The following is a 12,138-nucleotide window of genomic DNA, read 5'->3' on the forward strand; positions in this document are numbered from 1 at the left end:
GCACAATGCAAAATACATTTACCACGCAAGCAATGTACACTACACAAGCAGTTTTATATTTCATCTCAATTAATATGCAACTGCCATTCCCAAGAATCAAACTATGGCTTCATGTTCATAATACCGTAGCATGTATCCCGGTGAATTCGAAGTTCAAACTTATGAACGTGCAAGTATGCGTAGCCTGAAATACTAAACAGCCATACACACAGCAGTGTAGCATTGCCTCATTTGCAGTCTTGACAACATTTCTTTTTATGCACAAAATTTTTTTGATGGTATCGCTAAACCTAGACACTAAAATCACAAACAAAATTTTGCTGCAAGGTCGCTAAAATCATCTGATAAAACTGTTAGCTGAATTTTAGTGCATACATACAGTTTTGCAACACCAAACTATAGGCTAGCATGTCACAATGCGCCTACTGAAACATTTCACATTTGTCTAAGTCTGCGCAAGTGAGAAGTGAACAGCGAATATGCCAGCAAGGTGAGAAGTGCTTTTATGTTTAGCAATATATTTACAAAACACTGAATGATGACAGGTTAAATTGAGTGTTTACAGACTTACTGTGAGGTTAAAAGTCGAGCACGATCCAACAGAACACAGGTAAACTAATTTTCCTTGCACGAAAACGCAAATGAATCACACGATGGCTGCAATTTCTTTTTTCAGCATTCTGTAAAGAAACAAGTTTTACGATATGCACACACTTGTGTTATTATTATTAAAACAACTATGACAATTATGTTAGCTTTATGGGAAATGGAAGCGGTGTGTTCAATTTGCCTGAACGTGCCCAGTTACTCAAGACATGTATACCCTTTTCACAGTCGATCATTATTATGCACCTGCTGCCATTCTAAATCCCATCATAAAATATATTGTAATCAGTGTTGGTAATTTAATTAATCTACTGCTACTTTGCAAATCCAATCCACCAATCGAACATACTTAGTGAAAATGCAGCGCGCACAACATTCATGCAATTTAGTGTATTCTATAATGAATTTAGAAAAATTTTAAAATATGCATTATGTATAAACATGAAGCCTGTCTCCTTTGGTGCAATTAACCACTGGGTGGCCTTTATGAGCACAGACCACTTTCACTTCGTCATGATTACAGAGCCAACGTACCATGTAGTCGACTTGTACTGCCTCCTTGTAGCTTTTGAACAATAAGTGCATACTAGAAAGCGATTTGAAGCAACTTTCTTGACTTTTTACGCACGCACAATGCTAATACTAATGGAATAGTCAAGCTAAGTCATAAAGAGTTGTCACTAAACAAAGAAGTTGCTGTTCAAACACTGTTCATTTGGCTCATATCAATGTGCAAGCCTTTTTGTTTTTATTATTTTTACAACCACAATGTCCACTACAAACAACCTTTCTCATCTAAATTATGACAGTTAATAAATTATGAAAAATCATGTACACACAAACACACAATCTTTGAACGCACGTACAGACACAATCTTTGAAAAGCACATACAGATGACACAAAACTTCTTTAAAACGTATTTCTAAATAAATCATTAAACCACCATGTGGTCATAACTGCCTCAGCTATCATGCATACTTTTGTAATGATCTAAAATAACAGTTCATACTAAACAGTCACTTTTCATTTCTAATAGAAGACACAAACACGATCATATACGAATAAAACCTTGTGTGTGCTTGAACACTGCCATTACCATAAATTCCACATACAATGTGGCTTTGTTCAGGCTGTTGGCACGTAAAATTTGCTTCTCATTTTATATTCAACTGTGAAAATTTTACAGTGTTTAAAATAAGATTAGATAAACATTGTTTAGTTATTGGGTATGTGCAAATAAATCCATTAAAATTTTGCGGCCCCAAAATTGCCCTTCATGTTATGTGTGGGTCCGTATTACATGCAGGATTTTCTGTCACACTTATCAAACGTTATCAAAACAAGATTTGCTGCTAGATGGTAACTGAAAGTTTCACATTCAGCTTTGTAAATTGAGTATTTGCACCCACTACATAAGACAATATTTCTTGTGTCATTTCAAAAACGATGCATGAATGGAACTGCGTTCTTATGCTACGCATATCCCATGACTACTACCTTGAGGCCAAATATTATTGGCTCTAGCAGCATATCTTTCCAAGCTTGCTCTGCAACATTCTACAAATACCACTTTAAAGAAAAGCAAGCTATGCTCCAAGAGTATGAATGGTGCTGCAACAGACTCCTGCGATAGTGAAGTTGTGAGAAGCTGCACACAATTCATCAAGCATTGCTGGGCATTGCACTGTAAAAAATAAGTAGGCCTTACAGCACACACACAAAAAAATAAATTCCATGGTTTTACGTGCCACAGCCACAATAGGATCATGAGGCACGCCATAGTGGGGGGACATCAACCTCACAGCGTAACAATAAAAAAAGTTGGAGACGACTCGTTTTTGGCAAAATTGCACAATGGTGACGTCGCACACAAGCGACATAACCAAAATCAAGTTAGACCTACCTACTTTTCATTACTGGCAGTGCAGTCATTTGCCTTGCATGACCAAGGAATGACATCCAACAAGCATTAGCACTGAATGCACAACCACATGTTCAACTAGTTTCAATATGCTCCTGTGGCACTACAAGGCTGAGTATGATAGCAATCGAGCAATATTTTTAAGTGTATGCACTTAAGAATGAGAGTCTAACTAGAGTAGTGAAACTAAATTCCGAACAAAGCTTTGTTGCTGCTTGATACACCCATTGTAGTACTGTCGATGTGCTCTGAGCAAACAGTCGAGCATGCTAATACAAGAAGAGTCTGTAATATTGACAAGAAAAGCATGTACCTTGACTGATGAGAATTTCATTTTTTTTTACAGCCCAATTCATAATTATAACAGTAGGTACATATATGCATGCAAAATGTATGCACAGTCTAGAAGAAAGTACAAGGCATTCAAATCAAATAATTCGCACATGATATCTATTAGCCGTTATAAACCTTTTCTGCACCCACACAACAACCCCCACCCCCCCGACTAGCCGAAGAGTTTGAGAAATATCACTGATGTGCACTCGAAGCTTTCACTATGAGCACGGCATGACACACAAGTGCAGAAAGTTGTCTGGGTAACTGAGGTGTTCACTCATCCACTGAAGAGGTGTGTCCAGGGGGACCTGGATCCCATGCGTGATGATGCTGTGTTTGGCTCCATCTGAAGATATCAGAAAACTCACCATGTCACCTATGAAGAGAGTATGTGTGTACGAAAAAAGGATGCACTAAAACAAACAACACAGACAAAAAGTAACAGGAAAAAAAATTGGGGAAGCTATGCACAACCTAGTGGTGCGCAGACCGAGGAAACAGCACAGCTCGTGGCATTCCCCTCCTCCTCACCCTCACTTCCCTTTTCCGCCCTTCGCTATACTATACTATTCATGGCTATGCTATGTCTCACCCTCTCCGCTCCTCATTTCCCTCACCTTCCCTTCCCTACCCCTTGCTATACTACACTGTAGAAGGGTATGCTATTATTTACTCTCTCCCCTCCTCCTTTCCCTCCTCACCCTCACTTCCCTTTACAACCCCCTTGCTATACTATACCATACAAGGCTATGCTACGCTCTGCTAGCATGCCTGTATAGCCGAGTGGTTATGACGCTCGCCTTCAGATTGTGGGTACACGGGTTCAACTCCCACCTCACGAAAAAATTTTTTTCATCAAGAATTTCTCTCTTTCTATATTTTTTTCTTTCTCTCCCTCTGTACTCGTCGTCTCGCCCATCAGAGTTATTGTATCCCATGGCGGACAAATCGTCGCACGTGTTCTGGGAGCGAAGCAGAAGATGAAGACGAAGAAGAGAGCGTGTGCCGGTCCATGATGATGATGATAATTTCTGTTCGCGACTGACGGGGCTTCTCCGAGCTTAAACAGCTCCACTAAAACTTGAGCTCTGCCTTCAAGAGTGGAACGCACTTGCGTAATCAGGCCCTGTTCGCACCGCCTTCTCATTAGCTTATTTACTGTGGTATCACATTTATTTGTTTATCGGTGGCGAACACAAGTAGGAGAAAATTTGTATTTCGTAGTTGTTGCATCTTCAGGTCAGTGCATAGTTATGCTGCATTCCCAGCAGTTCGCGATGTTTTACTATAACCATTGAGATATACAAACTACATGCATATAACGTCATGCTCTGTTTCAGCCTTATCTCCTGCAAGCACATGCGACAGGGGTGGTTTCCTTTTCACCAAGCTTCATTCCGCAGCTACCTGATACCGCATATGTTGTATTTGGCGACCTATAAACAGATACAATAAGATGATGAAGAATGTTGCCTAAACAATGTTTAAATGCTTGGAAAAAGAAAGGCTATGTATGAGCATTAGATAGCATCCTGCCACCTCAATTACAAAAGATACAGGTCCTTCCCACTTTCAAATGTGTTGTTACAGCATTTATTAATTTGTTTTATCACAGTAACAAAACCTATCGTTACTTCCTGTTTTGGGAACTTTTTAACGATACACACATATTTGATATCCAATTTGATATTCAGAGTTTTTGGCCTTATATGCATTCAGTTCGATAGCCGAAAATTTGAATATCCGCGCACCCCTAAATAATGTCTTAAGACACTTTGCAATGCAATATCCACTGCAATGTACAATGGAGAAAGAGTTGCAACATAGACATGGTGGTCATGTAGCAAGTTCTTTTTTTTTTTCAGTCTCTCTTTAACAGTAACAATTTATATCAGGCAAATTTCTCCTGTGGCTGAATGCCAAATTGAGTGCAATATCAATTAGTTGACCGATTTTCCATATTCAATTTATTTTTTTGATGCTATAGCAGAGTTTACATTTTGGGGCACAAGATGCACTGACAAATTCAACTTAACCTGCCTTATCGTTGTGTTTTAATGATGCTGAAATAAAATGCAATCAATTTGCTAAAGCTACTTCTTCCTCTTAGCACTTTCGGTCCACCACTATGCCATGCTATATCACGTATCATTATTCAGTCAACATGAAGCAATAGTTAACACCAAACAACGGTACTGACCTCCTACAAGAACCTGAGGGGCCACTTGCTGCAATAAGGTCTCTAGAGTTGCCTTGTCGCCAGAGGGTGTCAATGGTGTGACTAGCCTTTGGATAAGACTGCCATCAGGCTAATGAAATAAAAACAAAGCACATTGTGGTCAGTATGCACACGATGTTGCTAATGTAGCTCAAGTCACTGCACAGACTGACGCACTATGCCCACACTTCTTAGAAGTGTGTTTGTCATGTACAGCGCTCATGGATTGAAATGCAAAAATTTGGGACTAAGGAATGTACATACTTTCGTTTCTACCATTTTCAGTTTGTGTCATATCGGCATAACTTTGACTCAAACACCAACATTAGAGCCAACATTACCTTTAGCGGCCAGATCCATAGTGACACGACGTCGTTATCTTGAGCAATTGCATGTGCCAGACCTGATACTAAAAGTTATGGTGTTACGTTTCAATCCATCAGCACTCTACACTGAGAAGCTGCTCTCACAAAAGTTACACAGAGCTTACAATCTACTGACACAGCACTACAGGTTACTACAAGCTACTTTATCAAGTTCACGTTGCTTGTCTGCCATCAATTGTGTGGCCTCAGCATTACAGCTGCTGCACAAATAAGCAAAAACAGGAAAAATAGAAGGGACTGCTAATTTGGTATCTTGTAACTGTGTTTGTCCAATCAACAAAAATTGCCATTTCACACTTCTAGAGCTCAATATCAATGGCTGCTGCTACTGCTTCTGGCACACAGTTGTCATTTTTTATTCCACAATTACTAGAGCAAATTAGACTAATTTTCCCAAGTATTCTGTTCGTGACATGCAAGCAAAATAAAGGCAGATGAATAATTAAGTTATTGTGTGCAAACTAATTAGGTATTCTGTCAGTAGTCTCCCAGCTCAGGGTCGCTGTTTTTCTTTAAAATGTGCGCCACTTATTACCATTAAATCTTAGTAATATCCCTGCCCATAAATCTTCACTGCAAAAAAAAAACAGCTTAAGACTAGTAAGCAGTTGTATAACAAAACAAGCAACAATTAGTCACAGATTAAACTTACATCTTATTCGCTTATTTCAAAACTTTCCAGGCGACAGACAGGAATGGTACATCATCAACAATGGCACACACAAGCGGCAACAGTTACAAAAACTTACCATATACAGGCGAAAAGGTATGTGCTTGAAGCACTCTCCACCAATGCGTTCCATGAATTTCTTGTTGATGGCCCAGAACTGGTCAAACTTTGAGTTAAGTAGTCCTACCCAAAGCTGATTGTGGTCTTTCTTCTGCATAGTGCTGACCACTTGGCTGCGATGCTTTAGCATGTCTGCTTCCTTGATGGCAGACATGAAGTGCGATTCAACCACGGCTCGACTTCCACAGTGTAATATTTGCTTCTCGGGAAAATCCTAAACAAAATCGAAATGCAGTTCATTGAAACACATTGCACAAGTATCATTAACACCAAGATAACTGTACCTGAAAGTGAACTGTGATACCCCACGGTAAAATGGAATCACTAGCATTACAATCATAAAGTACACCAATGGGTAAATGCCTGAAAAAGTAAAAAAAAAAGTAAGATATAATTGTGGATTCGCTCCCGCTACAGTACAATCTCCGCATCCGACACGAAGCACTCACCATTTCAAAGGTTGACCGTTGTATTCAAGCCACATTTCATTTCCATGGTATCGCTCATCGACATGCCTGGAGAAGTGCTTATGGACCTTGTCAACCACTAGGGGAAAGTAGCTTATCCTCGAAATCATTAGCTGCGAATAGAAATCCAAGCAACGCACTCAGCAAACCACCTGCAGATTCAGTTTCGCTGCGCAATGATTTACTGCACATACGTAATAAGGTTCAGGCTGCTGCATCGTGTATACTTCCTCTTCGGCGAGCTTGAAACACACCGGAAGGCGCCCATCCCAAATCTCTCGTAAGACTTCACGATCTTCCGCCATCTGGGGAAATGAAATAAAAGTCGTGCCAATGGCGACAAATATAAACTTGGAAAAAGAACACGCCGTCAGTTGCTTCAATGGGAAAGAAGTGCACTGCTCCAACGAGAACCAATGGAATTCTGCTCTCTATTATTACCCTTTTCTGTTTGCTTAATTGAGAATGGTAACGACAATCAATCGTTGAATCGCGCGATTGCAGCAGTTGTTGCAAGCGCCACAAACCGCGCGGGATCGAGTGATCGAGTAGCAAGTACCGCACACCACGATCGTCCATTAATGTTCGTTGTCACACCTTCGTGCAACTTTAGGCACACGGCATCGTGAATGAGATCAAGGTTTGACTTACGTTTGTCTACAGCCGGTAGAACAGAAATGTTTACATCAAACCTGCGTTTTACATCGGTCCTGCTAAACAAGCTCACGAGTGCACCAAGTGCACGAGCTGTCACAAGCTCATTATCATTAGCTATCATTATCATTTGACAACACCGACGCCCCTAGAGGTACCACGTGTAAGAGTACTAGACGCACAAGAGGTAAGATCAGTAAGATGCTTACTGTCACCTAGTGATGGTACACACAAAAAAAATTAAGCCCTTTTTTGTGCACACAGCGTCGTAATGCCGAAAGATTCAAGGCAAAAAAAGTAAGCCATATGAGGGCATAACAGCAAGAACACCTCCATCGTAAACATTCTGTGGTTTCACCACGACAAGCAACACTGCTACCGCTGCTCCGCTGCTCATCCGTGCGCTCTAGTTTCACTTCCGTTATCTTCTGCAGCACTGCACAGTTACATGTGATCGAACCTTTTCGTTTGTATCGAATGCACTAGTGCTTTCTTTGCTTACTTTCCACTTGAAGAAGAAACACGAGTGCTGCTAATACGTCGGCTCGCGATCATCATGTGGGCCCGACTTCGGATACCTTTAATGTCCGTCCGCTCAAGCACAAACTTTGAGCAAGCAAGGTAAACAAACTTGATGCGCTCGCAAAACATAATATTCGGGCTGGATAGCGATACTGACACTTATCTGTCTTTTCAGGCACAGATGTACTTCAGCAGCAAGCTCTGCAGGATCACGACAGTCCACGGTGTTTGAAGAAAACCGTAGTAAATTCGACGCCCTTGTGCATCAGTGGTGGGACCCGGAAGGCGAATTCTCTGCTCTGGCGAGAATGAACGCATTGCGCATCCCTTTTATTAGAGACGGTCTCTTGCAAACTGGAAAATCGGCTGTGACACCGTCCGCTACATCGAGAACAAAACCGCTGCTGGGATTGAAAATCCTTGACGTTGGCTGTGGTGGTGGACTGCTTTCTGAGGTGTCAACAACATATAGATATTTCTTTTCTTTTAATTCATTTGCAGTAACCGAGAATTGCAATGAGTTAGCCCTTAGATGCAAGCTGTCGTCCACCGTTAAGATGAACATCTAAGTGTTCATTCAAGCCCTCATCGCAGGTCAGAAAACAGAACAGATCTACCCGAGGTGTCACATGAGCCAGCTTTTCCACCCTTTGTTTGAAAAGAATGCAAGTTGTACTTGCTTGAATACTAACTGAGTGTTCACCCTAACAGTGGATGACATGCACGGATGCAAGGTGGCGCTCGAAATTCTGTATTGCATGCTCAATCTATGTGAGACTGCTGCTAAGTCGTATAGCTATTTGTACATAGTTTGAAAGAATGTCAACAACCAACCTTAAAGGACGGACACAATGTGTTCGTGAATTTCCTGCTTCATGTGTACGCATTGTTCAAGGCTGAGTGTCGTCGTGCTTGCTGCTAAGTGTCATAATTTGTAATGGCGCGAGCACACTGAAAAGTCTTTGCTTTTTTTTTTCTTCTCCATCACAGCCACTTGCCAGGCTAGGTGCTACAGTGACTGGAATCGATCCCACACCTGGAAGCATTGATGTTGCCAAAGCACATGCGGACAGAGATCCTGAAATTAGGGACAACATCTCATACGAGGAAACTGAAATTGGCACTCTGGTACAACGTGGCATAAAATACGATGCAGTTGTAGCCAGTGAAGTCGTCGAACATGTTCAAAATTACTCGAGCTTCGTCAAGTCCTGCGTCGAGCTGACAGAGGTAAGATGATAACTGCGAAGTTATAATGTAATGAAAATGAACGAAAGCAAACAATATAGAAGGTGTTTTCAGCTTTATATAATCGATGGCCCAAGTGTAATTCGTTCTCAGGCCGCTTAGCTTTGGGGCTATACCATATCCAGTACATGTTTGTGCCACAACATGGTGCATCACGTTTTCAAATAATTTCGTGTAAGCGAATGCCTACTTCATGAGGCTTCACACCAGCTGCCATTTTGTTGTCAATAATGTGGTTGAGCTGTCCACCAGTGTGTTGAACAGCTACTGCAGTCTTCCTCGTGCATGCACTTTACCTCCCACCTAAAAGAATACTCAGTGCAGCCTACGTAATGCACAATAAAACAAGCACAAATAAGGAATGCGGTACTCAGCACCATAGGCGCTACAACATGTAGTAACGCCCATGATGTCCAGCACTGTATTTTTATTTATGTTTGTTTTATCTTTCCCTACGATGGTTGCATTAAGTTTTAACCAATTAACCCACGAATTCCTGGCTACATCACTAACATCGATACCCAGAGTGCGTCGGTCTGCGTAATTCTTTAACTTGTATTAACAGCAGAGCTACTTAAGCTTTTCGTTCCGGCGGTTCTCGTGACCAGAAAACTAAGCTGCGCCTAGCACGTGGAATGCAATAACTCTGCCGGCGCGTGCTCTATTTATCCTTTCCTTCATCTTAGGATTGACTATAAATAAAGGCAGTTTGCTCTCAGCGGCGTACATTTGAGAAATGAGGATAGTTGCAGTACATTTTTTTGTATCCCCTAGTAATTTGGCAGATAAGAAGGCCTATGGCCAGCACACCCGTTGAGGTCGACATGATGGATGTGCAGTGTGGACGTTTCTTCAGTGCATGTGCCTTCTGAAGGAAGCAAAAGAGAAGCACAGAACAGATTATTCCTTGCATTTCAGTTTAAAACGTCTGGCAGTAATTGTGTACAGCATCCGATTTCCAGTATGTCTCTTCTCCAGATGTGGTTTCAATATAACAGAGTATTACTCCTTTTCTTTTTTTAATTAGAATTCTGTGCATTCCTTACCATATGTACCCATCTCCATAATTCTGCTTTGCTGCACTATATCTGGACACTTGGTAGACCATTAAATAGTACTCATACAAAAGATACTTACTGCTCATGAGTTTTGACAAAGAATGTACATCATTTGCTTACATCATATGTAAGACTGCTGTGCACATCACCACCATGCTTTAACAAACAGTTAAACAGTTTCTTCTAACGTAACATAATGCACGACCACAATATTTTGGAGAAGAAAATTGTAGCATTGGTTCTGTTAAAACAAAATGGAATAAAATTTCATAATCACCGTCTATGAAAGCACTGAATAAGCTTTTCTTTGCACCAAGCAAACTTGTCAAAAGGCAGAGATGATCGTAGTTTATTTTTACGGCAGGATGGTGGCTCCCTCTTCTTCACAACCATCAACCGTACAGTCCCATCATATTTAATAGCGAAGATTGCAGCTGAATACATATTTCGAATTGTGCCGCCTGGCCTCCATGACTGGAACATGTTTGTGCCACCAGAGCAAATGGAAGAAGCTCTTGAATCATGCAAGTTCCCATTTCATTTTTGCATGCCAATCTTTTTTTTATTTTGTTCAAACATCACCGTCTTGCTACATGCACTTTCAACATTCTGGTAATTCCGTACTCCTCTATTGCATCTTTTTTGCCTATTGTTTATCCTAGAAATGTGAGTGTGACAGTTCAGTATTAGCTGTCACTAACATGATAGGCACAAACAGTGGCTGCACTGGAAGTGAGGGGAGATTGGAATGCAGTATGTCAAATTATAACTGCAGATTGGCAGGATATGCTTCATATGTCTAAATAATTAGTTGAGAAACTTTGTTGCTTGCTGTATTTGACCCCTTGCCAAGGATAGTTGCAAAACCGGGTGCTTGGGTGCTCACTAAATAGTGGTCATGAAACATGTAAGGAGAAATTAGTATGTAAGTCACTGCATTAAAATTTGAGTGTCCACTGTGAGCACACAGGTTCAAGCAGGCTGTGATCCACAGTTTACTGTGCATAAGGATACTGTGCATAAGAAAAAAAGCAATAACACTTGCTCCTCCGTGATGTTTTATGCGGTAAACCGTAAAGCTTTTCCAATCCACGCAGTTTCACACTCTTGGATAGTGATCAGCTCGTGTACCTTTAAAAACGATTTTGCACTTATTACTGCTGTACAGCTGCTAACAATTTATGCCATAATTGCATTTTCTTGTTGTACAATGCATGCCACCTGATCTCGTAGGTTCATGGCCTTTAAGATAGAGCAACGCATTCTCGTAGTGACTGTCTTGGCAGGTGGTGACACTCATCCAAAAAAAGCCATAAAGATAGATTTTTTAAGAGGAATGTAAATGGAACAGTGCATGGAAGCATGAACTACGGGTAGTTTAGGGGACAATCTACTTCAGAAAATAGATAAGGAAAATTAATGTACTTAACCAGTAAGTACAGCTGGTTATAGGGGCTGAGAAAGTGTGTTAGAGGGGCACTGAACCAGCTTTTTTTATGTCTTGGATACGGTTTGGAACAAGCGAAATGCTTCCTAGAAATATATTTTTGAAATAATTTTTAAAAGGCCTAGAACAAAGGGAGGTATTACAAGCTTGAGCTGGACTATGTCTTTAGTCGCAGAGGCAATTGGTGGTTGCGCTTTGGTCATCTGGATATCATGCATGTTCCTGCATTCTTAAGTTGCAGCCATGTAACACGCGGTCTTTTCACCTGTGCCCACAGGTGGCTGCTACGTCCGGCTGATCCACGGCACCATGTACAACCCCCTCACTCGTGCCTGGAGCTGGGTGGACTTCACGAGTTTGACATACGCGCTTCATGCTGTAAAGGAGAGAGTGTAAATATGTGTTGTACCAGTTGCCAATGAGAAAATGTGTAAAGGGGCAGGCATGTGCCCATGTTTGCAAATTAAAGGTTTATGTTTTCCTG

General features: G+C 41.0%; 2 protein-coding genes across 3 annotated transcripts; one reads left to right on the forward strand and one right to left on the reverse strand.

Moving 5' to 3' along the window:
- Positions 1 to 1,316: 1,316 nt before the first annotated feature.
- On the reverse strand, positions 1,317 to 7,526 carry LOC119396867 (autophagy protein 5). Of its 2 annotated transcripts, none has more exons than XM_037664217.2 (7): positions 7,377 to 7,526; positions 6,920 to 7,030; positions 6,708 to 6,838; positions 6,543 to 6,621; positions 6,218 to 6,472; positions 5,065 to 5,173; positions 1,317 to 3,240 (listed from the first exon to the last, which is right to left on the reverse strand). In XM_037664217.2, the coding sequence occupies exons 2-7, from the start codon at positions 7,028 to 7,030 to the stop codon at positions 3,083 to 3,085; spliced, it is 843 nt and encodes a 280-aa protein (XP_037520145.1). In that variant the 5' UTR covers positions 7,377 to 7,526; the 3' UTR covers positions 1,317 to 3,082. The 2 variants fall into 2 exon arrangements, with proteins under 2 accessions (XP_037520145.1, XP_037520146.1); XM_037664218.2 differs by having other exon boundaries at positions 1,317 to 3,210; positions 7,377 to 7,511.
- Positions 7,527 to 7,768: 242 nt separating this feature from the next.
- Positions 7,769 to 12,138, forward strand: LOC119396868 (ubiquinone biosynthesis O-methyltransferase, mitochondrial). Its single transcript, XM_037664219.2, has 5 exons — positions 7,769 to 8,000; positions 8,077 to 8,356; positions 8,892 to 9,131; positions 10,572 to 10,731; positions 11,932 to 12,138. Exons 1-5 carry the CDS (start codon positions 7,936 to 7,938, stop codon positions 12,048 to 12,050), a joined length of 864 nt encoding a protein of 287 aa, XP_037520147.1. The 5' UTR covers positions 7,769 to 7,935; the 3' UTR covers positions 12,051 to 12,138.

Source organism: Rhipicephalus sanguineus, chromosome 6 (assembly GCF_013339695.2).
Source record: "Rhipicephalus sanguineus isolate Rsan-2018 chromosome 6, BIME_Rsan_1.4, whole genome shotgun sequence".
NCBI classification, from domain to species: Eukaryota; Metazoa; Arthropoda; class Arachnida; order Ixodida; family Ixodidae; genus Rhipicephalus; species Rhipicephalus sanguineus.